Source organism: Botrytis fragariae (assembly GCF_013461495.1).
Source record: "Botrytis fragariae strain BVB16 chromosome Unknown tig00000161, whole genome shotgun sequence".
Classification (NCBI taxonomy): domain Eukaryota; kingdom Fungi; phylum Ascomycota; class Leotiomycetes; order Helotiales; family Sclerotiniaceae; genus Botrytis; species Botrytis fragariae.
The window spans coordinates 1,076,685-1,102,730 of NW_023500998.1; the positions used below are offsets into that span (position 1 = coordinate 1,076,685).

Below are 26,046 nucleotides of genomic sequence, written 5' to 3' on the forward strand. Positions count from 1 at the left end.
CAATCAACATCTTCCGTTCTTCAAATCAATCATGGAAATCCAGTTACCCCTCCTAACCCCTCCCCCTTTCATTTCCCCGCCTAATCCACTATCCCTCCATTTACAATATATTCAACAATCTCAAAACATAAGAAGCTACGCTATCAACTCATATAATGATTTGCACATAAAAGATGTGTAACATTGAGTATCTCTACAACTTTAACATGGGTACGTGATCAAAAGTAGTAAGTTTGAAATCTCGTGTGATACATAATTGTCTATTTGGAGAATTTAAAAACCCATAATAAATTACCAAGAAAACATAGCTCTTCCAAGGATATTCATATCCCAACAACAAAGTAATTAGAGAGGAAATCAAAAGTGACTCTTATCAAATTACCAGGATGTCTGGGCCCTGAATTTCACCCCGCTACCCCGCTATCTCCCTCATCAATATATCCCACTCCCAACTCTCATAAAATCTCCCCTCGTCCCCCAATCCCCAATGCTATTTCCAATATGCCAAACCTAGAAATCGCAGCTTTTACTCCCTCCTCTGCTCTTTTAGCTCTCAAATCCGGCGCGCGGCGCATAGAGCTCTGCGCACACAAGGATAAAGATGGATTGACGCCTGACGTGAAGGATTTCTCGAGTGTTTACTCTGCACTACATGCCCAGAATGAGAAAAGATTTGATGGGAAGGTCAACGAGAAAAAAGAAGAAGAAGAAGATGGAGAAATCAATATCATGATTCGACCTGTTGATAATAGTTCGCTGGGCGTAGGTCCCGACGATAATTTCAGGGTGGGAGATGAAGTATTTGAGAAGATGAAGGAGGAGATTAGGAGGTTTGGAGAGTTAGGGGGGAGGGGGTTTGTTTTTGGGATTTTGAAGGATGGTGAGGAAGGGGGGAGGGGTTAGTGGTTGATAGGGAGAGATCTGCTGAGTTGATTGGGATTGCGAGGGAGGGCGAGGGCGGGGAGAATGTGAGGTGTACGTTTCATCGGGCGTTTGATCGGATTGAAAGTACGAGGATGGAAGAGGAGTTGGAGGTGGTGAGTCTTGTTTCATTGGTTTTGCCTTTGCTTTTGAGTTATGTTTGGAGTTTCTTTTTTGTTTTCACAAGATTACTGGTTGAGAAGAATGACCTGATAAATCTAGCTCATAAACCTGAACTTCACATCTCTCCTCACATCTGGTGGCGCTCCCACTTCCGTTCAAGGAGTTGTGCAACTCCAAAAATTGGTACAGCAAGCAGCGGGTAGAATCGATATCATTGTAGGAGGCGGTGTACGCAGTAGAAATCTCGAAGAGTTGGTACAAGAAACAGGAGCGGGATGGTTCCATAGTAGTGCTGTGGTAGGCGACGGAGAAAATGTAAATGGTGAGGAGGTAGAGAAAATGAGGGATATCTTGGGGGGTACGAGAGTTGGTTAAAAATGGCTTGGTGATATGGCTGAAGGGGCTGACAGTATGGTCTCGCGTTCAATTCGTTTGAAAGGGGTATAGATGTATTTAGGGATTGAAAAAGCCCTCAAAAAGAATTTATCTGGAGCATTTTAGACAATACCACCTTCCTTCTTCACATACAATAATATCCAAATTACCAACTTCTACCCAACCTGTACTTCCCAATCACCAAACCTTCATTCATTCGCACAAAATCAAATGTTCTAGCTTCTTCCTTATCAAGCTGCGCGACCTCAGCTCCAGTGTTCCCATCATTGAGCTCTGAAGAAGGCAACCACAAAGAAGTAAAAACCCATTTATCAATACCAACATATCTTAGGTTTGAATCCCTCTTCTGTTTCTTCGCATGTTCTTGGAAAGCAGTAAAGATCCTCTTAGCGAGACTAAACGCATCCTCTTCACACGCTGTAACTTGTGAGCGCTTACCACTAATAGTTACTGTAGCGTAAGAGAACATTAGAATACGAAGCTTTGGGAGTTGAAGAAGTGTATCGCGATGTTGATCCTGAAGTTCTCTATTTAGTCCTCATACCTCTCAATGCCAATACATATTCTTCTTGAAAGTGATACGTACCCAGTTAATCCACAAAATTCCCAGCTCCTCCCACTGATATGAAGGCTCATCCCAAGAAGCTTCGTAGATTTGATTCATACAACTTTCTTCACCTGAAATCAATAATTGACGCCACTCGAATTGCATAATCAGAGCCAAGACCTCACATAGGCTAGAAGAGCCAGGTGCTCGCGATTGAATTGTACTGTCGAGAGTTGCTTGAAACTCTCGTAGGGTCGTTTGATTCGATGAATCTTTCATCATAATTAAGTGATGAAGTAATTTTACGACTTCTTGACTCACGAATTCCACAGAAACTCTCTGGAGAGCAGTAATGCCATCGAATAACTCCAGATGTATAGTTCCATATGGCTCCCAGTAACCACCTTCAATATATGGGTCGTTCAAAAGTCGTAATGTACGAAGCTTCGTTACATCTAAAAGGTTTGATAATCGCCACCGCTTACAGTCGTATTGCTCGTCCATGTCAGCGAGCTGATGATACATCCCTTTTCCCAATATGAGATCTCGTAAGTTCAATAGTAGATCTGGCTTTCCAATTGCTCGTCTCATATTGTCGAATTCTGCGAAAATATCCAAGAATAAATTATTTGTGGTTTCGCTTCCATCGTGGCCTTCTAGATCGAGACCGAGTGCCGTAACGGTAGGCATACCATCGTTCTATATGATATGAGCTATTTATTTTTAAATGACTCTCAATAAGGAAAAGAATGGGTAGAACATCTTCACGGGACAACAGGTAAGGATTGCAAAAGAGTGGAAGAGAAATTTCTCCACGTAGCGACACGCATGAATGAATGGCATAGCAATCTCGCACTTTGGAATCCAGAGATCATCTTAATCGACCCAACGTAACCCTAACAATCTGATGATAATTCGGGTTGGACAATCTGAATCTAATAAGAACTAGATCATAAAATCAAGGCAGAGTAAACCGAATATTGAGAAAGGTGGTTTTTGGAAATGCTATTGTCTTCACACTCACAAAAAGAATTCCGGCAATACTCGTGCCCAGAACTTCCAGGTCACCCTTCAGGCCTCTCAAATCTAGACTATGCAGGTTTCTGAAATTTGGGAGATTTGGTGGCTGATAAAAGATCTGAAAACGGGGTGTATTCTTCGATAGATCGAGGCAGATGTCCCTGATTTTATCGAGATGGAAGTAAGCTGCGAAGCCAGGAATCGTGCTAATAGTGAATCAGATCAATCTATCAACCATAGAGATATCAAATGCCAAATACCTAATGGAACAGCTCTCGAGATTTGTCATATTGTCTAAACACCTGGAAAGGCAAGCCTGGATAGCCGCTCCAACATAATTAGAGTCTAATCGACGTGTGTGACGGAGATGGGTCTCAACAGGAAGTTGGGAGATGGCCCGTAATTGTCGATGATTCCACTGAAGTTCATCTCCATCTGCAAATTCTGGTAAAACAATCTCACGGTAAAGCGCAGGTCTGAAGATTTCATTGAGTGTCTTGATACTTGTTCAGCATTATTTCTACATTTTAATTCGATTAATTCACCTTAGATGTAAGACATAAGGTAGTCAGAGTCGTCTTTGGTAATCGCTGATCAGCGATTAATATCCACAATTCGAGAAGAAGATAGCTTTTCATCGTTTCAAAGGATCGAGAAAACAAAAGATGTTAGCAGGTTGTCGGTCAGGTGCTCATGAGTTGTTAATGGACCACAAACGGCCTCCTCAGCCAGTTACGATGATAAAAAAGCAGGATATTATTCTTAATGACTGACGTGAGTACTAGGTATCTTTTAGCCGCCAGTAATTATTATCACCACGTTAATTTGCAGGTTCTCGTATCTTGGTGGGAGAAGGACAAACGCAGAGGTCGTGGAGATTTTGTTTGGTTGCTGCCTCGAATTAGGCTAGCTTTGGACCCCTACCCACCGCTGACCAATCAGAATTTCTCAATGTTCGACAACCACAAATGACCCGCGATCGCACCAGTGCCCCCCTTAACCGCGCGTTAAACAATAATTTTGGTCCGAGACCTTCTCACCTGTGCCAAGTGAAATATGACCTCTATATTCGGTCCTCCTACATAATTAGGGTCTATGATTGAGGCTGGTTAGAGTATCTGCGTGTGTCGACCTCACCGAATATGTCGACCAACAATCTTTTAATCTACACACATCCTCGAACTCGTATCTTACGGTAAGAGGATGATCTTTTATTGATATGGTCATAATGAAGAAAGTTAAGCATGGGGAATTGTTGCAGCAGTAGTTTTCCAGAAGAACAGCTACCTCGTCCCCCACCGGGACGTAGAGGTTATCCTGTAGGCAATACTCGTAAGCTTATTCAGGGTCTGTTGATGAGTTGTAGTCTTGATACTAACATCGTTTCCAGATAATGTTTACCACACAAATCCTGTATTGGAATTACTTGAAGAAGAATACCAAAGTAAAAGAACTTTTGAAGCAGAAACAAAGGGCAGGTCTAGGGGCAAGAGACACGATCGAGATAGAGATATTGGCCCCAGGCGGAATAAAGAATGGGAAACTCGCAGTAAAAGCCGCTCTGGAACTCGTCAAAGAGCTACTCGAAATGGTAAGAGATCGCGCGCAATTCGTCCCAAGAATTCCCGTAGGAAACCCAAAGCGAGCAGGAGGCGGAAAGATTTCAGCGAAGATGAATATGAAGAAGATGACAGTGATAGCAACGACAGTGAATTCGAGGCCAGTGACGATGATGATGAATTTGACAGCGGCAGTGATAGTGACAGCGATTTGGAGATCTATCGCCGGAAGATGTCAAAGTCTGTCAAAAGTCGGCGAAAGGAGCAACCGCGAAACAAACGAAATGGAAAAAGAGGCAAGGTGATTGATGAAGACGAGGATGAAGACTACGATGAGTTCTTTGAAGAGGATGAAGAAGAAAATGATGAAGAGGACTACAAAATTCATAACAAGCAGAAGAGTAAAAGGAAGAAAAGCAAGAGCAAACCAAACATCAATGAAGCTCCAAAGAATAGAGCAAAGGGCAAAATGAAGCCAAGATCGAAGGTCAAGAAGGTGAAGGAGGATGATAAAATTGCTCTATTAGAGAGAGAGGAAGATGAGAATGGTGTCGATAATGATGATGCGGAAGACGACGATGAACAAGAAGAAGCAAACAATTATCCTCAGAGCAAGGATTATGAAGCGGGAGGCAAAGGGAAAGAACCAGAAACCCCGAACCCTTACCGGTGGACAAATTCCTCGCAGATATTCGATAAGAACAAGAGTAGCATTTACCAAAGAGCCAGATCGAGAGGATCGGACCGCGAATCAATTCGTCAACTCGAAATCCAACGTCATCGTAAAAGGCGAGAACGAGAATCGTCACTCAAAACCCCTAAAAAGTCTATTTCAGAAAGCCTTGGTGATGATGATTGGACCGACACAGATGCATCTTCAATTGCACCTTCTAAACGATCCGGTAGTACCTCATCTCGTCTATCCTCCTTATTTGGCCCACGAAATCGAAGTATAACACCAGAACCGACTTCCCATTTGATGTCTCCCATATCACCACTCACTCGACCTTCCGTCTCATCGAAATCGGGAGAAACCACCTTTGGCGCGTCTGTAATTAAGGCGTCACCACTACAAGAGATCGTATCTGCAGACTCATTGCCAGCAAATCCTGAGCCAAAAGACGCTATCATAACACCTCCTCCAGCGATTCATCAACGGCCAGCATCACCTCTTACCAAAGCAGCTGAGCCGTGTCCAGAGGGAATGAAGAAAGTCATTTTCATGAGTCGCGGCAAGAGAAGCTCTATAAAATTGATACCTTCAGATGGGAAGCATAAGGCTACTGATGATGTCGAGATTATTCTTACTAAATGAGGGATTCTTGGTAGGTGAAATAAAGTTAAGTATCTTTTTATCTGAAGACGATATCAATTCTTGTCCCTTGTTCCGTTCTTTTCGTTTGATAGAAGAGCAATTGTTTTATCGGAGGTGCAATGAAAGGTGTAGAAATGAAATCATAGTGCAGTTTATGGCAGGAGTCGCAAATTGGAGTTTGGGTTTGAGTCTGATTTTCGTATACACCCTTTGCATATATTGTATAACATCAATTACACATTTATTCAAATCTACTAAGTGTCTCTTATCCAATTTGAAGAGCCGCTTGACTTTGACAAGATTGATGAAGTGAATCGCACACCAAGACGTAATGAAAGTTTTTTGATCTCCCTACAAGTTCATCAGGGCCATATGCATTTGTCTGTCAAATTGGATTTAGTACATTTTTTCCAAATCTAAAGAGGGTGTAAGTAAGGGAGTACTGATGTGGAGATGGACGGGAGCATTGATGTAAAAGCAGGGCGGAATGCTAAAGTGGCGACCGGGGCGAACACTACTCAAGGAGGTGAGAGTAAAAGTCTCTGTGCGCCTCGCCCTTCTTTCAGACCAATTTTCACTCCTACATTCACAAAATTCAACATGAAAAGCTCAAAATGATTCGTATTTGCTAAGGGAACATTACCAAATACCCTCTTGATCAATCTCCTGTTGTTCTAAGGGCTTGCGTTTTAATGTCCCACTTACTGCTTTAGCGATGGGAAAGGCAGGAGAAGCTCTCAGAAACCTGGGGCTGTTCTTTTGGCCAGCGTATATACTATTACATCTTGGTGCCCTCTCGTCGATTTCGGATTACATAGCCATTAAAATACGAAGAAGAAGCTCCTCTATGATACATACTGTGTTTGGATGCTCGTATTTTGCATCATCCTACTTATTACTTGTATTTCCTGTTTTATGATGAAGAAGCTTATGTGTGGCTTTTTTGGTGTGTGGAGAAATGCCAAGGGAGGTTGTGTGGCAGAACTATGTACAACGAGGACAGATTGGGAGAATTTGAGAATACGGAAAAGGGGAGAGGAGCGGGAGCAAGAGACGACTAGAATAATTGGTAGAATAAAGGCATAAGTAGGGTTGTCAACAAATCGGCAGTCCAACAGTTCGAAACTTTCGAATTTAAATGCAATGGGAACATTCAAGTAATTCAGAATTTGAAAAGTTGAATTACTTTGAACATTGAATTATTACTGATTATTCAAGACTTATATCTGGTCTACCAGTACGAACTACTAGACACACTAGACACACTAGATACAAAAGATATAAGTTTATGGGCAATGTCGTATGAGGACAAGACCAGATGCTCAAGTCATATTTAGCGTAGTTCAATGGGAACACGATAAATTGAGGAAAGCTGCAGCATAAGAGTCTATGGATCAAGATATCAGACCAGCCGGTTTAGAAGCACAGAATACCTCTCGCTCCATATAGTGAAAGGATTCAGCATATAGCATAATGAGATTTATGAATCATAAGAAAAATAACGGCGAACAGAAAATCATCAGCGCGAATTAAACAATTACCCAAAAGGTGCAAGATAAAGCATAAGGCTTATCTGGGGTATTTCAGAACTCAGCTCTATAAATTCCAACAACTTTTAGAAGAAGTATGGCTCGCTGCTCATTAGTGTAAAGAAGTATGCGCGATCAACAAAGGTCCTGTCCGTTTACTTGCTTCTCTTGTAAATCTTCTGCAAGAAGCTCTCAAACACAGTCTTCTTCAAGCCTTCAGATTCATCAACCTGTGAAATCAATTCTTTGATCTCACCAACTCTCTTCTCTTCATAGTCCTCATAGATCTGCTTCAAATTCAACTCATCGAACAGCTTCTTCACTGCGGCTTCCTTCGTCTTATCTTTGTGGCCATAGTTCTCCTCGAGTATTTGTCGCTGCTCGGGTGTTGCAATAGCCAATGCTTTGTTTACGAGCCAAGAGCACTTGTTGTCCATGATATCAGTTCCGATCTTTCCAATATGCTCTGGTAGACCAAAGTTGTCAAGATAATCATCTTGGATTTGGAAATATTGGCCAAGCGGAATCAAGATATCTTCGGCTTGCTTAAGATTTTTTGGAGTTGCAATCTTCTGGTGGTGAAGTGCAAGAGCGACGGGAAGGTAGAAGGAATAGTAAGCAGTCTTGTATGTGACAATGAAGTCATACTTGGTCATTGAGAAGTTGTCCAAATCGACCTTGTCCTCAGGTGCGGTCAACAAATCGCACAATTGACCAAGCTCTGTCTGGTATGTAACTTCGTGGAAGAGTTCGATGAGATCAACGTAGGAAGGGTGAGAGCGGAAGTACTTCTTCAATAAAGAGTAGATCGCGGCTTCGAGGATGAAAGCATCGTTGATAGCGATCATACCGACATTTGGTTGTCTGTACCAACAAGGTTGACCGCGACGAGTGATGCTGCTATCCATGATATCATCTGATACGAGGAAGAAGGCTTGAAGAAGTTCAGTCATCCATCCCAATGTGGCAGATTCGAAGTATTGTTCTTCAGATAGGGGAGCTTCGAGGAGGAGAGATACTGAGTCGGGAACAGACATTCCACGATTGCATTTTCCGCCAATCGTGTTGGCATACAGAGACTATACGGGGAAAACTAAATCAGTACATGTCATTCACGATGATTCTTCTGAAAAATCACTCACGGCCTTGAGCCAATCTTGACCCTGTTGAGGGAGGTTGTACTTTTGGGCATGGGCAAGTAGATCCTCAACCAATTTTGGGAAGACGGATTCGAACTCCTTGAGAGTGGTATTCTTTGCCATTGTTACTGCGTAAGTGATGATCGATAGAAGTCGATTAGGTAGAATAGGATGAAAGGTATTGATGACCAGAGAATGAAGAGAATGGATAGAAGGGTGGTGGTACTATAAACAATGGAGTAGGTACTGCAAAGAAGGGTTAAGAGTAACAGGGGGGAATTAAATTACAAGCGGTGAAGGTGCGGGGTGGGCAGAACGCGGAAACAAACACAGGATTAAGGTTAAGTCGCGCTTTCCATATCTAAAAAGGTTACTTAATTTGATCCAAGACCTTGTAATTCGATTGATGGAACGTCGGAATCCTCTTGTCATGCCACTTTCTTGAAACTATGCTGTATAATATTTAACAGTGAATTGACTTTGTATGGTTCAAAGACATTCTGGCGAGGATAATATTGTGAATTGTTCCTCGGTCGACGAGGTATCAAAATCAACAAAACAACCAAAGGGCCCGGACTGTACCGTACCTTAAACCAAGCAAAGCTAATCAAGACCCGACTTACTAGTCTGCAGGCAAGCTTGAGCTATCTTAAAGCTCATATTCTCCAAGAATTGAGGTAGAAAAATTACAACATGGCACTTACGGAACGAGAAACAGCACAATTGCGAGGGTCCCTACAGGAAGCAGTCGTGAAATGCTCGGAGAGATGTTTATATCAATCTGCAAAATGGTACAAATGCCTAATAGCGATGTTGCTTACATTCATTGACCAATCTACTTAGGGCAGCAGAACTCCTGACATCTATACCGACAAATGATGACTTAGAGCCCGAAGACTCGCAGATGACGGAAGTTCCGGCGGAAGGACTCCCTCCAATCGTCCTTACTGGAAACCTCGATCCCGAAGAGGCACAGCTTGAGGCGAGAGAGATCAACAAATATTTGCTGGCGAAATCCTTCTTCGATTGCCGGGAATTCGACCGATGTGCGGCTGTATTCCTGCCGGATAGGTTGCTCTCTGGGATTTTGTCAACGACGGCGGGAAAAGGTAATCAAAATGGGGTAAATACAAGATCAAAGGGAAAAGAAAAGGCATCAAGTCGAGTTAGCACAGGTGCAATATCAGGGCTTCCAAAACTGAGCCAAAAGAGCTTATTCCTAGCTTTATACGCGAAGTTCATGTCCGGCGAGAAGAAGAAAGATGAAGACAGTGAAATGGTAATGGGTCCTCACGATGGAGGAAATACAGTAAACAAACAATTGGTCACAATAATTCGAATATTGGATGCTTGGTTTCAAGAGAGAAAGACTGAAACTGGAGAGTTTGCGGGTAGTCAAGGATGGCTTGAATATCTGTTAGTCAAAATTTCCTTGGACTTGAATTTTCATTAACGAGACATAGCTATGGAATGGTTCTGGCCAAGGATAAAAATGAGGATGAGGCGATGCGCTGGCTGATCCGAAGTGTTGAGCTGTTCCCCATGAATTGGGGATGCTGGTTGGAGATGACTTCTTTAATTTCGAGAGTTGAGGATGTAAGTAAGCCCCTTAAAATTCATGTTAAAATATTGACTTGCTGGGCAGTTAAATCGCATATCGCCACACCTTCCCCAAAACATTCTCTCATTCATATTTCATCTTCATACTTCCCTTGAATTATACCAGTCGACGCCACAACTGTCTAATTCTCTGGAGCAACTTCTTTCCATATTCCCAACCAGCCCTTTTCTACTCACATGCTTAGCTCTTCTATCCTATCACACTAAGGATTTTGTCACTGCTGATGCCCACTTCAGTCGCCTTCTTGCACTACATCCTCATCGACTAGACTCACTCGATCACTACTCTAATATTCTTTATGTCATGAATCTGAGACCAAAATTGTCGTTTCTTGCACACCTCTGCTCGAGTGTCGATAAGTTTCGACCAGAATCATGTGTTGTGATTGGCAACTACTACTCACTATTATCAAGCCATGAAAAGGCTGTACAATATTTCAGACGTGCTTTGACTTTAGACCGTTCTTGCCTCAGTGCTTGGACGCTCATGGGTCACGAATATGTGGAATTAAAAAACACCCACGCAGCTATTGAATCATATCGTCGAGCAGTTGACGTGAATAGGAGAGATTATAGAGCCTGGTATGGACTAGGACAAACATACGAAGTACTTGAGATGCATGCATATGCACTGTGGTATTATAAACGTGCGGCAGGACTCCGTCCATGGGATGGTAAAATGTGGATGGCAGTAGGATCCTGCCTACAGAAAATGGGACGCGATTTGGAGGGTATAAAAGCATTGAAGCGTGCATTATTAGCAGACAGCTACTACGATGCAGGTGTGGGTAGTTCATTTGGAAGTGGAGGTAGAGAAAGAGGAGGCACTATGGATCCGGAAATTTTACTACAAATTGCTGGGATGTACGAGAGACTAGAGGATGAGAAAGAAGCACGAGGATACATGGAGATGTGCATGGCACAGGAAGAAGGCAATGATAATGCAGATGCATCGGCTATTAACGTTCATAATGATTCAGCTTCATCAGATGATGAAGGACGCCAACCATTGGCACCTACAGGTGAAGGTGGTAATGGCACAGGAGTCACGGCTGCGACGTCAAAAGCAAGGATGTGGCTAGCGAAACATTCAATGAGAACGGGTGATTACAAAAGAGCCATGCAATTGGCAACAGAATTGTGTCAAGATGGGGTAGAAGTGGAGGACGCAAAAGCTTTAGTTAGAGAAGTCAGGGTCAGACTGGAGGGATTGGACTCACCCTGAGTAACGAGTTGAAGGCACTTATAGGAGTTTTGAGATACCAATAAATATTGATTTTATCTAGTTTTGATCCTGGCTAGCGTCAGACTCATGATTTCGCATACCTTCTTTTGCCACATCATCTTAGACTTGTTGTTAATCTTCAGAAGTCATAGTTTTACTGTTCTAGAATACCCGGCGTAATTGATATTTCATTTACACGTTGTTTAAAGTCAAATACTGCCCTTCTTCGCGAAGATCGTCCTGAATTTCATGCAATTGTTGAGAAGTGTCAATATTCAGGAAATGGCTAACAATTGCTACAAGTCATCAACGGCATCGTCTGGACTCATAATTTCCATCTCTCGCGCACTAATTTCCTCGCCTATTTCGATCTACGTGCTCAAATGTATTTTATATTACCTCTGTTCCTGATCTTCGTGAGTGTCATGTTTTCTTCTTTTCTCCTCACGAGTGGTCTGAGCTAGTGAGATTCGTGCCCTGTGAGCTGCACTTTGTCTCTTTTCTTCGTGCCATGAGCGAAACAGTCTAGCTCTAGGAATTGACTGCGGGAAGCTGTGGGAGTTGTTGCTTCGGCAGTTCGTGTATCACATTCGACTTCGCTGCGTCAGTAAGGGCTTTTTATTGATTTCGGAGATACTTTGGAAGATGATTACGAAGACAGAATGGGTTTAAAAAATAGATAGGAATCATCAAAGCCAATACTAGCCAATAACTAATACTCAGGAACGTATTAAGATCCGCCTGACGATTACATATTCCGAGTCCAAAGATGGCCTCTAAGAGAGACTGACTAAAAAGGGGCGAGATTACTCGTCGAAAATCAGTTCTTCTTCTATCTACATACCACATCACATATCTTGTTTACTTGATACTTGAGTATATGCGTTTGTAATTTGAAATGACATTCCGGGATCTGCTGATCAACCTTCAGTTTTATCCAAGCGATTTATATGAAATTCAATTTATATAAATTGTGTAACACGGCCCGCTACTCCGCATATCATCATGGTATAAATCCACTTTCTATATAATAGTAGCAGTTCCGTATTGCCGTACATGTGCAGAGATATAGTAAAAAAGAGAAATGCCTAACAAAAGCTTTTCGCTGTCGTGCTCTGACGAGCATCATGAATACATATTTGATCCCAATTGGGACATGCAAATTCATCGTTCCATTTCTCCGTAAAGTTTCGAGCCTCTCAGCCACTGAAATCTGGGGTGCAGCTTGACGTTATTCATCCGAAACGGCACTTGGCAACGGCATGCTGCCTATATCCTCCACTTTCCCCATGCTGACTTCCCCGGATTTTGAGACTTGCCAAGATCCAGATACTTGGATATAATACCAATTTTATTCCATGAACTTGATATTAGAGGCTCGAGGAATGCCGGCTGTTGATGAATTATCTGCTGTCCTAGTCAGTTGATGAGGAGATTATAAAAGCAATATCTGGCATTAGAATGATTCGATCCGCATACATGAATGTAACAACACTAGTTAAGAGTGTAATTACTTGCTGCAGATGCTGTTTTTTTAACTAATTCGTACTTGTATAAATTGCCAAAAGTCTCCCTCTGTCAATTTGAATCTCGTATCACCCTAAGCTTTCCATCACAATTTGTCTTGCCCATCATGAAATCCCTCGTTTCTTTGCTAGGATTTTCGTTCCTTACGTGCCATGCCTCAGCCCATTGTAAGCACCAGCCAACTTATCAAGCCCAGGAATAAACAGTAGCTAACACGTTATCAACTAGACATCTTCCAGTCATTTACCTACAAGAACATCCAATATCCACCCTATGGATACATTCGCATGAACGATAATTACAATAGTCCTGTTACAGATCTCGCTAGCAATGATCTGCGATGCAATTCCGGAGGTGAGACGAGTAATGGAGCGCAAACTATTACAGTCAAAGCTGGTGATTCTTTCTCTTTCACTGCCGACATACAGGTTTACCATCAGGGTCCTTTGTCCATGTAAGTGACCTATCTATTTTATGGCTACACATGGTAGCATCGATATTGAGGTTTTTGTTTATAGATATATGGCAAAAGCACCAACAACTGCAGCGGCCTTTGATGGATCCGGCCAAGTCTGGTTTAAGATTTTAGATATTGGTCCTACCTTTACAAATCAAGTAGCAACTTGGAATCTCTATCGTAAGTCTTGATTCTCTTGATGAACCTGATTTAGCGGAAAATGAGAATGGGAGACTGATTTGAAAAGAAACATATACCTATACTATTCCGCCAAATCTTCCTAACGGCGATTATCTTCTTCGTATTCAACAACTTGCTATTCATAATCCCTAGTAAGTTTGAGTTCGACTGTTTGTTCTTGCAAGATGTAGAAGTGGCGATGAAGACATTGATGTTAACAACCCAATTCAGCCCAGGAGGAATCCCCCAATTCTACATCGAATGCGCACAAATAACTGTGACAAACGGAGGTACCGGAACTCCCGGCCCTCTAGTATCTATTCCCGGGTACGTCCTCCAAACATCCACCCACAATTTCCTTCCTTCCCTCTCTCACTCTCAAAATCTAGCTAACACCCCCTTCCCCATTTTAGAGCCTTCTCCGTCACAGACCCCGGCTACACAGCAAACATCTACTCAAATTTCTTCAACTACACTGTTCCCGGTCCCGCCGTCTGGGCTTCTCAAGGAGGCTCTTCGGCTTACGCTGGAATATCAACTGGTAACAATGCGGCGACCACGTTGGCTAGCATGCCTGCTGGAACGGGAGCGGCTACTACCGCGTCTGTTACTGCTACTGCTACTGGGACTTTGACCACCACGACCAAGACTGCAACTCTTACTACTACGACCAAGACTGCGACGAGCGCGACGGCTACGGCGACGGGATCGGTAGTACAGAAGTTTGGACAGGTATGTTTTCTTCTTGGTGTTTGTTTGTTTCTTTGGTTGTTTGCGGGATACTTCTTGGTAACGGTGAGGTGATGGTTTGATGTCAAGGTGAATGCTAATTTCGAGTGTCAATATTATAGTGTGGAGGTCAAGGATGGACTGGAGGAACGGTTTGTGCTGCGGGTAGTACGTGTACTGCTAGCAGTGTTTACTATAGTCAATGTTTGTGAGTGGTGGTGGAAATTATGAAAGGGCTGAAAGGGGATAGTGGCATGATGTGTGGATTGGGTTGGATTGGATCGATATGATATCAGTATTTGTTTTAGGGTAGAGGGGAGCCGTGTATATGAATGATGTTATGGCGAAGTATAATGTTTTACCAACTACATTCTATTGCGGATGTGTAATCACAATAATCTTGAATATTGAACATGTGGATGGAGTTTCACTATAATTCAATGGATAGAGGATGTATGGTCGAATTAACATGGTGAGCTAATTGATGTATTGTAATTGACCATGCATATACATGCATATTCTTTCCTTCCTCTGCCCGAATCCTCATAATTCATAGCCGTAATTTATTACCGCAATCTATTTTCATTCCGTTTTCATTCAATAATCTCATTATTTCCTTAAGTAGTATTACTGATTGCCAACAACTTGGTGTAGTTAGGCGTGCCCAATCCAGTTGCAGGATCCCAACCACTAACGGCCGAGAAACCAGCGCCAGAAATAACACCACTACATCCGGTAATCTTACCGGTGGTAATATCGGTCAATGCGGATTTGGCGGATGTGTATAACCATGGGTTGAGGAATCCGAGACCAGCTTTACCGGCGGCAACACGGTTGGAGTTGATGAGTTGGATTACGGAACTGAAGGTTGGGGTTGCGCAAGAGGTACCGTCGACGAGTTCGGCACTACCGGAAGCGACGATTACAACTAGAGAGATGTTAGTGAATGATATCAAGAAAAAGGGGAGGGGCTTCTTACAGTTTGTGGCTTGAGCGGAAACATCGGGGTAGGCACGACCAGATGCGTTGAAGTATTTTGTTACTGCGCTGTGGGTGGTGTCGGTCGTGAGCCAAGAGTTGACAGCGGTAGTTTGGTAGGAAGGTTGTCCGAAAACAGAGGAGAATCCTCCACCACCATCAGTCCAAGCGGCCCTATTGAGAGTTAATATTTTCATTCTTACAATTATCTTGTGGGAAATATGACTTACTCAGGACTGTTACCAGTAGTACCACCTACAACGGTCACCCATGGGCAAGAAGCTGGGAAACTAGTGGTGAAACCTTTCGTGGTTCCAGTGGTAACGCAAGTAGTTCCTACACCGGAATCTCCGGACGCAACGAGAACGGATACACCACGAGCACCAAGTTGGGAGAAGAGATTGCAAACTTCATCGGCGTAGCTCAAGGGAACAGTGTCTTCATCATCACCGTAGGAGATGGAAATGGTTTGTGGAAGGGTAGTAGCGGCGAGGAGGGAGTCAAGGAATTCTAGGTAAGGTTCGTTGGTGTTTGAACCACTACCTACGATAGGGGGAGATCCGCCAGTTGAGTAGCTTTGAAGCGTTAGTAAGTTCTGTCAAATGGCACACTTAAAAATAGATCAATATAAAACTCACTAGACGTTGGGAATCTCTGATGTGATGGCTCTAGCATATTGAACATCAAGATTGGCCTCAATACCTGGGTAACCACTACCACTTGATGGGCAAGTTCCTCCATTGATAAGGGTACAGGTGTAAGTATATGCCTTATTGGCGAAGTATGCATAGTTGTTCATGAAGGTGGTCAAATCTGTCTTGGATGGCCATTGCTTCAAAAATCCAGCGATTCCTATTGAACCACTTGTCAATGTAGCTGGGGCGGAAGTGAATGAGTAAAGGTTGGCAAGACATGTTGGGGTGATGGTGCTACCACTGCAACCTGTGACAGCTTCGGTACCCTCAACATTCAGCACACTTTCGTCAAATTCCTGATGTTGCTTAATGTTGGAACGCATTGCACGGAGACCAAAGAAGGTTGTTGGTTGAACAATATCAACGTGGCCCTTCAAAGCATCAGGGAGACTATATTCGAGAGTTCGGATAGCACCCTCGTACAAACCAGTGTGAACTAAAAGACATTAGAAACTGGAATCAATTACGGCGACATCGATAATTTACCATAAGCGTTGTACTCCGCTTGAAGAAGCTCCTCAATCTGGCTGATACTTGCTTCTACAATAACAGAGTCACCACGTGCTGAGACAGTTGTTTGGTTTGTCAAGCCTGCAGTTGACAACCATTGTAACACAAGGTCACGCGATTGTGTCTTTGGTGCGATCATTTCATTGATCACCATTTGGTCAAGATGACGTCCATAAAGGGCGTGTCCAGGGGTAGCGATCTTCGGGAGGTTAGCCTAGATTCGCTTCTATATGAAAATACCTAACAATTAAGAAGACTTCTTCTCATATACAAATCCAGCATTACATGTGACATGTGAGGAATGGGAAATCATACATCCATGGCCATCTTGTGAAATTCTGGCATGTTCTGTGCAATCAAATGCAACCTCAACTTCATCGTTGATACATCTTTGTCGAACACGGCATCCTCATCCAATTCCCAACCTGGTGGTGGAGCAGCGATCTTCTCGAAAACGCTGGATTTGCCGAACGTGGGTAATGCTTGGACTGCCGACGCAGCAAATGCCACGGAGAAAATATTGAGGAGAAGCATCTTGCCGAAGTAAGAATGATTACAACGAAGAAGACGTTGACGAAGAACTGCGGCATCATGGCATACTTATGCCAATACTAGCCAAGGGAAAGGCGCAAGCTTGTGCGAGACAAGCTTGCGGCATCGCCACGGTACCTGCTCCTCTGAGCCAATAGTGAATTTATTGCTTGCATTACGAGCTGCCTTTTGGAGTTTCTTTATCCTTCATATCGTTACAATCGCCCACACATGTTCTCTGCATTAATTTAAGGTTATCTTGTATCTCCATGATCATTGGACGATGCAATATATGAGGCGTGGGTGATTGACGGATCGCCACGGCGGTGTGACTGCGTTAGGAAAGTCATTAGTGAATCGGACGCTTAAATTGAGCTATGTATCCTAAGTGGGGAAACTCTCCTTCCGCATGTTTGAAGATTGCCGAAAGAAGGGGAAGGTCATAGAGCTCAAATCCTACTTTGTAATGAAGTACCGCAATTGTTAACGTAATTCTCTACCATAAAGAGAAATAAAGAGGACGCTGTGGTAAGGCGTTAGAGAAAAGTCCGGATTGATAAATATAGTTGTAACTTTTTATGTAGATGAATCGAATGTTTTTCGATTTGTGGGACTAGTGAAAAGGAACTTCCTAATTAGGTCGCTGTAAAAAGGTGTCATTCAACCATCACGATAATAATCCTTAGTTGCAGCAAATTATCATTGGCGAGAGATTAGATCAAATATCGCAATTCACTACTAATCACGCAACTTGGTATCTGGTATCTGATATCAATTTCTTCAGATGTTATCTTGAAAGTTTGCAGATAGATCGAGTAAAGTTATCGATTTCCGATCTATATTCAATTCCATTCTCAAATCAATTATCTCTGAATAATTGACGAAGATTTATCTTCAAAGAACGACCTCATGTGCAATATAAATATCGATCAGCCAGTGCTATTCATTGCAGAAAATAATATAAACAGTTACATATGGTATATTCAAGTGTTGATTTCCCACTCAAGAATCCGGCCAGTGACTGGAGGGTGGTTCATTCGAAACATCAATAACTGAGGTCGAATCCGATAATGCGGACTTGTATTAAGACATATAAGACTGTCTCAACGTTGGATTTAATCAACCGCCGGATTATTGTACACTGTCGCAAGAAAAAGATACCAAAGCAGATAGAATCGGTTAAGATCATGATCACCTTCGATTGTGCGAAATTTTGTAGATACAAGGCAGCAAATCTCCCAACGGTAAATACGAAACAGCAACGATGACTATAGACAAACCCTGTGGTTAAATTCAGATAATAGAGATCAGTTGACAATACGTACGTTGTACGAAGCTAACATAATAGAGGAACAATGAGGTCGTCATCCGTCATACTTGTAACCTCAGAACATTGAAGATATCATCTCCGAAGCTTGAATAGACAGGATACATTGCGAGATTACAAATAACTTGGCTTAGAATAGATCGCAAAGCAAAAACGAAAGGACGATGCTTGATTGTCGAAGGCAACACCACTTTTCTGGACGTTGAGTTACTACTCAATCGAGGGGTGAATGTGCAACTATGCAGTCGTCATTTGAGAATGGAAATTCACCACAAAACATACTTCATATTGATGCTATCATCAAGGCTGTGCTATGATTCAAAAATGTGAGCCTATGCAGAGGAAGCAGAGAACAGCAAGCAGAGATGCAGAGCTTTTGATTTCCGATCAGTGGCCCCGAGATCTGGTGATTTGAGTTTGCCCACAAGAATATATTAGGAATATCTGATCTGTACTTGCGGTGACCTAATTTCTTTCCAGTACTCAATTTGATAGAGTAAATTTTTCAATTCTCACGAGCGGTAGCACAAAGCAAGGCAACCATCATATCGAAGAAACTGACAAGAATACAAGCATCAATCTCAAATAAGGCTGACGAGAGTGATGTCTATGGTGGTTCTCTTTGTGGATGTTCTGAGCTAGATGAGGCAGTGGTAGGTAGTAGGTAAGTTTGCTCAACGATGCAAGAATCTTTGAATGAACGATGTATCTTTTTGACGACTGATTTCCCAATGAGTGAGTAAAGAAAAGACAATTGAGTCAACTCGGTGACTCAACTCGGAAGGCATCAAAATAATAGTCGGTTTATATCAATCGTACTCACAATCCCGACTCATCACATGACATACTGGTGCTTCATTGAAGAAAAAAATGTATGGGAAGCAGCAGGTGCTTATTAATTTGTCCACTTTATTGACCCACTTGAGGCCGTCTTGACCAAATCTAAACTCAATACAGCCAAGTTTGTCACATTTGCAGTAATCAGCCCCAAATTTCCCACTAGCGAAAATGTATAAAGTCTCCTCTTCTCCCTTTGAATTCCCTTCTTTTTTCTTCATCTTAGTGCATGGGTTTTACGCATATCAGTGAGGATTCGTCCGAGATTGCGTTTTTGCTAGTTGAAAACTATAACCATGACCACTCCAGGTTGGCTTCGGCTGGCCTGGGAATCTTTGGAACCAAACACCTTCTCGTAAGAGATCTATTTTATTGTTTTTCATTGCGGTTCGGCTTCTTGTAGGCTGACGTGAAGAAGAATTGTTGAGGGCCTTGTCCTGATGACGAGGAAGAGATATGCGGAGAGGCTACATGTGGAAGAAAGGCTGACGAGATTGATTTTGTATGTAGCATGTAATTGAAACCACATTCTTCACCACAGATGAATGCTTTGGTGTTGTGCTGATGATTTTGATTGTGTTGTCATGATTTGTAGGGTATTTATCTGCAGTAGGTAGCTGTCGAGACTACTATTGTGCCAACACCATATGAAGAGAATATCATCATTCGGAGGGCATCATAGCAAATGATTCCACATGTAAGTCTATCTATTATTATCATTGTTGTTGTTGTAGATACGCTTCTAATCAAGCCATTTGCGAATCCCACATCGATGATGTAAATGTGCTTGTTATATTCAGCACACCCAGCAAATCAGGAAGGTCGAAGAACAAGCACAATAACTTTGTCAACTCAACCCACTATCCCCCATCTCGATATATCACAACCACATCTATATATTCATCATGACGAAGACCGCACTCATTACAGGCGCAACCGGCTTACTTGGCAGACAAGTTCTAAAAGTATTCGATCGAGAAAATTGGAATACAGTTGGCGCCGGATTCTCGCGCGCAAAGCCTCCTACCATTCTCAAGGTAGATTTGGCTTCCGAGTCTGAAGTTTCAAAGGCGTTGAATGAATCCAAGTAATGTAACATCTTCACGTTTTTCAATGCAATGCTGACGGTGAGACGGTTTGAAGACCTCGAGTCGTAATTCATTGTGAGTTTCTATTGACACTGCTATCTCATCGTCGCTGCCATTACTAACCCCGCAATTACAGGTGCAGCGAATAGATTCCCAGACAAATGCGACAGCGATCCTGAAGGAACACGCGCTCTCAATATTGCAGCTTCTGCTTCATTGGCAAAACTTTGCGCCGAACAATCCATCCTCCTTATCTACATATCGACCGATTATGTTTTCCCCGGCACCGAAGGTGATGCTCCTTACGAGACAAGCCATACCGTAAAACCCCCGAATCTATATGGAGAAACAAAATATGAGGGTGAAAAAGCCGTGTTGGCAGAATATGAGAAAGCAGGCAAATCTGGTCTAGGAGTGGTCTTGAGAGTTCCTGTACTCTACGGAGAAGGTGAACCTGAAGAAAGTGCAGTTGGTGTACTTGTCAACTCGGTCTGGAAAGCCCAAGAAAAAGACGCCAATATCAAAATGGATCACTGGGCCCTGCGCTATCCTACCAATACAGAAGATGTAGGTCGAGTTTTGTCAGAGATTGCAACCAAATATCTTGAAAGTAAAGACCCATCATCTTTACCACGAGTCTTGCAATTTTCTTCCGAGGATAAATTCACAAAATATGAGATCTGCCAACTATTTGCGGAGATTTTAGGCTTGCCTTTGGATGGTATGGTGGCAAATACAGAGGGGAATGATCCAAATGCTAGTGTGCAGAGACCTTATGATTGTCATCTGTCTACGAAGGCATTGAAGGACCTGGGAATCAATGTTGCTACGATGGATTTTACCGGTTTTTGGAGGAGGGAGATGAATGCTTTTAGGAAGTAGGGAAGCATCAGGCTGGGATGCAAAGGTAGTGACTGAATACTCTCCCATATACGACAATAGTAGTGTTCTCTCACCCAGAATTACATCATTGGCCAAATTCGTACCGCAATGGAAGATCTAGGAACAACGTCTCGTGTTTCAAGACTGGAAGTTCTAGTAGTTTAATGTCCTTCAATGGCTATCATTGGCAAAATGATACAAGATCTTTCGAGTCTTTCCTATTTTCTTTCCTCTTTTTAGACAGCGCTAGGTAATGCCTTTCCAATTGAGAGCCCGATTCTAGTAGCTATGAAAAAATTAGGCTGATTCAAAGGTTTGTGTGCTTTCATATACTCTAATAAAGTATCTATACCAAGAAAGGAAAGCAATGGCATCGTGAGCTAGTGTTCATAGTAGTACTTGCAATTAGAAATCCAGGAATATGTGCTTCTTTTTTATTAACTTGCAGTAACAGCCATAATCCTGATGTACCCATGGAAAGTCGCTACGGGGTACCTTGTTGACAGTCATTCGAGATAGCTTCTTGCTCGGGCACTGAATTGCAGTGATGTATTCATAATTCTTTGGATTTTTATGATCTTCTCATTCGAGACGGATCATGGGGTTGACACAAGTGAGGGGCCTTTCGGGACGCGAGATGGGAAGAGCTTTGAGATCAAGTAGGAAATATGTGAATGGGGTCAACGGCCGGTCAACTTGGTCCAACACAAATAATTCGACTTGCATACATGTCGATGTTCATGTCAAACCTCTTCTTATCCTCCGGCGTGCACGTAGTAGATGCGGCGCATGGTGTACTACATTTGGAACATGCCATTTAGATCGGTCGACATCGGGTTCCAAATCTTCTCTTACCTAGAACGAGAACGTCTGATAGCTGTTTCCGCAAATCAACCTCAAGACCTGTTACTTGGTCATGTATGAAACAGCCGGTGATACTTGTAAAAAGAACAGCAGCGCGGAGAACAAAGCCGAGATATCCAGATTCTACCGCGTGTTTTGCAACACGAAATTGGTTCATCCTCTTACGGAAACAATCTCTCCCCAAGCTTGCCAAGTTAAACCAGCGTTGATCTTCCTTGTTCTTAGACGCCATGTTGTTTAGCGTCTAAGGAAATGACAGCATATGAGAGAGGCTTTGTTTTTTTGTTTATATCGATGGTATGCTTTACATTGTATCCTTGTAAAAAGCACCTGAGACCCCACTCCTTCTATTTTTTGAGAAGCTGTGATGATCACCCCTTACCCTTTTTCTATTCCAAAAATAAATCTCTGATTTAGGGATCAGACAGACATCTCATACTTCTCACGTCCCTCTGCTGGGCATTTTCATGCAGTCATATCGGCGATGATTCTGCTAAACCTGGGGCAAAAGCTGAGATCTATCTCCAGGTATCTCTTGCAGATGCTATTTGCCATGATTCATTGACACGTAACCATCACTCTTAATCTCAAAAGAAAATCCACAACACCTCGAGTAAGCGGCTAATGCTCATCGGCTAGAGAAGGTCTGGCCGACGACTAAGTGCTCAAGTCTTTGCAGTTCTAAAGATAGAGCGAGATAAAAGTGTGTACCTTCTTCAACTAGAAGCATCATTTACCCAGTCTAGTGCAGATGACGCCAATTCTTTAAAGTTATGCTTGGGTGCCACGAATCATGAAAGGCAGCGGCGCTATGCTCGAATATGGCTTAGTATGTCAGCTACATAATAGATCCGGACTTGACCTGAGGTGCCACGATACACGTATCAATATTAGTGCCTATCTTGGAATTGAAGCTTGAAAATTTCTATATTTCAAAGTCTCGTAAATTCCTACCTTGTGCTTCTTGGGAGCTTGCTTCTATTTTGCACTGTTTATTATACAACTCCATTTCAATCAATCTCAATCTGGCTTATGTCACAATGGCTACTACGCGTATCGCAGAGCTCGCTACTCAAGTCGCCGAAAATACGAAGAGAGTCGACGAGTATCTTCGCCAACATGAATTACCCTCACCGTCCTTTGATGCTGAAGGACCAGTTGACTTTTGCATCCGATCAGAAGAAATACAACGGGCTCGTAGCCTGGCGATCGACGGTGCAACAGAACTGGCAGATTTATTGAGGGGTCCCAAAGAGTCTTTACAGCCTGTGGCAAGTACAAATTGCATAGCCATTTGACTAGAGTCTGATTGATGATAAGAATTTCGCAGGTCAATCCTACTAGTCTTCAGGTTATCCATAGGTTTGATATTGCAAGAAAAGTGCCAATTGGGGGTGAAATAACCTTCAAAGATCTGGCCAAACAATGTGATCTCTACGAGCCAGACCTTCGTCGCATCATACGTTTTGCAATCTCATTTCATAGACTCTTTCAAGAACCGCGTCGAGGTTTTGTAACTCATTCAGCAGCTTCCCGCAAGTTGGCGGAAGATCAAGATTTCCATGATGCTTTGGGTCTGGTTTTCAATGAGTTCGTTCCATCTTATGGACGGGTCAGTCTCTGTCTCAAGTTCGAAGTTTTCAAAAGCTAAGTTATATCTTAGACGGTCGATGCTTTGGAACAATTTAAAGACCAAGAGCCAAGCCAAACTGTTAGTTCTACGGTCCTCTGTTTCTTCATTCATGATCGAGAGATGTAGTGAATAGTCTAGCAAATTGTCGATACTAATATGGTCTTTTTGAAACTAGGGATTTGCGCTTGTGCAGAACACCACGCAACCTTTCTTCGAGTACATGGGGATCATCCCACAAGGGCTAAGCAATTTGCCGGGGCTATGAAAGCCTTTAATGCCATAGATTCTGGACACTCTCCTGTTTTTCTTGCTCAGGGTTATCCATGGGATTCTATCAACGGCACCGTCGTCGACGTTGGTGGTTCGAAAGGTCACATTAGCATCTTACTTGCAAAGAGTTTCCCTAGGCTGCATTTCATCGTACAAGATCTTCCCAAGGTTATCGAAGGTGCAAAATCGAAGCTTGATGCTAGTATTGCGGATCGTGTGACGTTTCAAGGGCGTGACTTTTTCACTCCGCAAACCGTGGTGGCCGATGCATATCTGTTCCGCTGGATCTTCCACAACTGGCCTGATAAGTATGTTGTCGCTATCCTGCGCACTCTTGTTCCGGTGATGAAAACTGGCGCTCGGGTCATTGTGAATGAGCTTTTGAATCCGCCTTCGAATTCTCTTTCACTTTCCAGTGAACGTTCCATTCGGTACGACTCCTATTATTACCCATGTGGCTGAATAATCCAAATTTTCAAGCTGACAAAATTTACTAGTTCTCTCGATATGATTATGCTGAGCATGCATAATTCTAGAGAACGAGAAGCGGAAGAGTGGCAGGATCTTTTCCTTGAAGCTGATCCTCGTTTTGGGGTGTTGAAAATTTGGACGCCGATCGGAGCATCCCTTGCTATCATCGAGGCTGTCTGGCAAGAATAACCATTGGAATTGCTCAATTTTGACTCGATTTTTGATGAGCTTGTTAAGTAGAGTTTTGTGGATATGCGTCGTTCTTCGACTGATAATGACTTGCGCACTGTTTGGAAGGGACAATGTAGAAGTAGATAACATTAAATCTTAACCATATTCTATTTCCAAATTTCTCAGTATTCGTTCCTTTTCCAGATATTCATTAAATTGAGCCAAATTTCTCCTTGCTTGGGATATGTAGTTGAAGATGCACAGAGACTTCCAAGGTCTTGATGTATCACAACTCCTTACGATGCATTAGAGGCCATTTCTCATAGGAAATGCTCACCAATTGAGTGGTATTATAGCGCAAAGATACCACGAGTCACATGTATGCATGGTTCTCATGGAATTCACCGATTAGGGATCGGTAACCGGCTCGAAAGGCATCGCATGAAAGCTCATTCAACGGAGTAGCCATCGATTCATTTACAACATTTATATTTGCGGCGTCTTCAATCCTCTGCATCATTTGTATACCCATGAACCATATCCTCGGAAACGACGAAAACACTACAATTAAATAGCGTCACATGGGTGATGTGTTGATCTTACCGGACACACCGTACCCCTGACAGTTTGCGAGTCGATAAACGTTGAAGTTGAGATACGATTTCGAGACGCCACAAAATATACAATTCATTCACTTTATCTCTTGATTAACAAGTACCTGCTTGATTAAGCATTAACTTCACAACTGAGCATGCGCCTTTCGCAGGTTGGTACGTTTGCCGAGCTTATTTAGACGTCTCGAGAGGTGGTCTTCGCGAACCATACAACTTCAAAGAGGGGGGATGATACCACATCACTGTCGTTACTCGAGGATATATCCTCACATGGATAGTAAAGCCCTTTGCAAAGAGATTATAGCAGAAAATCTCTCGAGGTACGTAACGAGACAAGTCGTATATTATTGCCTCCGCATCACAACCCCTTACTAGTTTCATCTCGGACATAATTGGCCAGTTTGGAATTACATACATGAGAACTTCAAGAATATCTAGTATGTCCTTTTCTTAATGAAAACTTGTTGTGTGTGGGGGAACTGATTTTTTTTAATTTTTATTTAATTTTTTATTTTTTTAGAAAGATGAGATTGAGATTTACTTGATTATGAATATGTTACTAAATACTAAATAGTTACGCTTTTTGCTCAGGAAAGAATCTATTTTTAGCATATTGTCGGGATGATCGTGATCGCCGTCGGTGCTTACAGTATCGTCAGCCTCGTCATCTGCACCCCGCGATCTTAAACCCCGCTCCAAGTGTGATATTATTTCTCACTCTACCACCTCCCACTTTGGCAACTCTCACAGGTACAAGTTACTAAAGACATTAGTCGTTGTTCAGTATTATTCAGCGACAGATTTCTTAAACATAGGTAGACGCTTTGGTTTCTGGACTGTCTAGAGTCACCCGTATCATTAGTGGTGCAACCTTTACCTTGGCACCGC

General features: G+C 42.6%; 9 protein-coding genes across 9 annotated transcripts; 6 read left to right on the top strand and 3 right to left on the bottom strand.

The window, feature by feature from the left end:
* Positions 1–501: 501 nt before the first annotated feature.
* Positions 502–1,419, top strand: Bfra_009507 (putative copper homeostasis protein cutc protein; the record flags this gene model as incomplete). The annotated part of the gene is made up of 2 exons (XM_037339850.1): positions 502–798; positions 1,144–1,419. The coding sequence occupies 2 exons, from the start codon at positions 502–504 to the stop codon at positions 1,417–1,419; spliced, it is 573 nt and encodes a 190-aa protein (XP_037189900.1).
* Positions 1,420–1,585: 166 nt separating this feature from the next.
* Bfra_009508 (uncharacterized protein) lies at positions 1,586–3,645 on the bottom strand (the record flags this gene model as incomplete). The annotated part of the gene is made up of 5 exons (XM_037339851.1): positions 1,586–1,957; positions 2,027–2,686; positions 3,012–3,213; positions 3,268–3,503; positions 3,553–3,645. The coding sequence occupies 5 exons, from the start codon at positions 3,643–3,645 to the stop codon at positions 1,586–1,588; spliced, it is 1,563 nt and encodes a 520-aa protein (XP_037189901.1).
* Positions 3,646–4,251: 606 nt separating this feature from the next.
* On the top strand, positions 4,252–5,881 carry Bfra_009509 (uncharacterized protein; the record flags this gene model as incomplete). The annotated part of the gene is made up of 2 exons (XM_037339852.1): positions 4,252–4,339; positions 4,398–5,881. The coding sequence occupies 2 exons, from the start codon at positions 4,252–4,254 to the stop codon at positions 5,879–5,881; spliced, it is 1,572 nt and encodes a 523-aa protein (XP_037189902.1).
* A 1,684-nt stretch (positions 5,882–7,565) lies between these two features.
* Bfra_009510 (putative farnesyl pyrophosphate synthetase protein) lies at positions 7,566–8,672 on the bottom strand (the record flags this gene model as incomplete). The annotated part of the gene is made up of 2 exons (XM_037339853.1): positions 7,566–8,489; positions 8,553–8,672. 2 exons carry the CDS (start codon positions 8,670–8,672, stop codon positions 7,566–7,568), a joined length of 1,044 nt encoding a protein of 347 aa, XP_037189903.1.
* A 570-nt stretch (positions 8,673–9,242) lies between these two features.
* Positions 9,243–11,394, top strand: Bfra_009511 (putative anaphase-promoting complex subunit 8 protein; the record flags this gene model as incomplete). Its single annotated transcript, XM_037339854.1, has 4 exons — positions 9,243–9,340; positions 9,393–9,965; positions 10,013–10,145; positions 10,195–11,394. 4 exons carry the CDS (start codon positions 9,243–9,245, stop codon positions 11,392–11,394), a joined length of 2,004 nt encoding a protein of 667 aa, XP_037189904.1.
* Positions 11,395–13,027: 1,633 nt separating this feature from the next.
* Bfra_009512 (putative glycoside hydrolase family 61 protein) lies at positions 13,028–14,499 on the top strand (the record flags this gene model as incomplete). The annotated part of the gene is made up of 7 exons (XM_037339855.1): positions 13,028–13,088; positions 13,150–13,375; positions 13,440–13,558; positions 13,626–13,710; positions 13,790–13,885; positions 13,972–14,290; positions 14,410–14,499. The coding sequence occupies 7 exons, from the start codon at positions 13,028–13,030 to the stop codon at positions 14,497–14,499; spliced, it is 996 nt and encodes a 331-aa protein (XP_037189905.1).
* Positions 14,500–14,904: 405 nt separating this feature from the next.
* Positions 14,905–17,004, bottom strand: Bfra_009513 (putative subtilisin-like protein; the record flags this gene model as incomplete). Its single annotated transcript, XM_037339856.1, has 6 exons — positions 14,905–15,215; positions 15,267–15,439; positions 15,496–15,840; positions 15,904–16,396; positions 16,447–16,684; positions 16,786–17,004. The coding sequence occupies 6 exons, from the start codon at positions 17,002–17,004 to the stop codon at positions 14,905–14,907; spliced, it is 1,779 nt and encodes a 592-aa protein (XP_037189906.1).
* Positions 17,005–20,070: 3,066 nt separating this feature from the next.
* Positions 20,071–21,135, top strand: Bfra_009514 (putative methionine adenosyltransferase 2 subunit beta protein; the record flags this gene model as incomplete). The annotated part of the gene is made up of 3 exons (XM_037339857.1): positions 20,071–20,252; positions 20,309–20,328; positions 20,390–21,135. The coding sequence occupies 3 exons, from the start codon at positions 20,071–20,073 to the stop codon at positions 21,133–21,135; spliced, it is 948 nt and encodes a 315-aa protein (XP_037189907.1).
* A 1,904-nt stretch (positions 21,136–23,039) lies between these two features.
* Positions 23,040–24,562, top strand: Bfra_009515 (putative o- protein; the record flags this gene model as incomplete). Its single annotated transcript, XM_037339858.1, has 6 exons — positions 23,040–23,267; positions 23,330–23,611; positions 23,663–23,710; positions 23,808–23,848; positions 23,872–24,333; positions 24,400–24,562. 6 exons carry the CDS (start codon positions 23,040–23,042, stop codon positions 24,560–24,562), a joined length of 1,224 nt encoding a protein of 407 aa, XP_037189908.1.
* Positions 24,563–26,046: the final 1,484 nt, after the last annotated feature.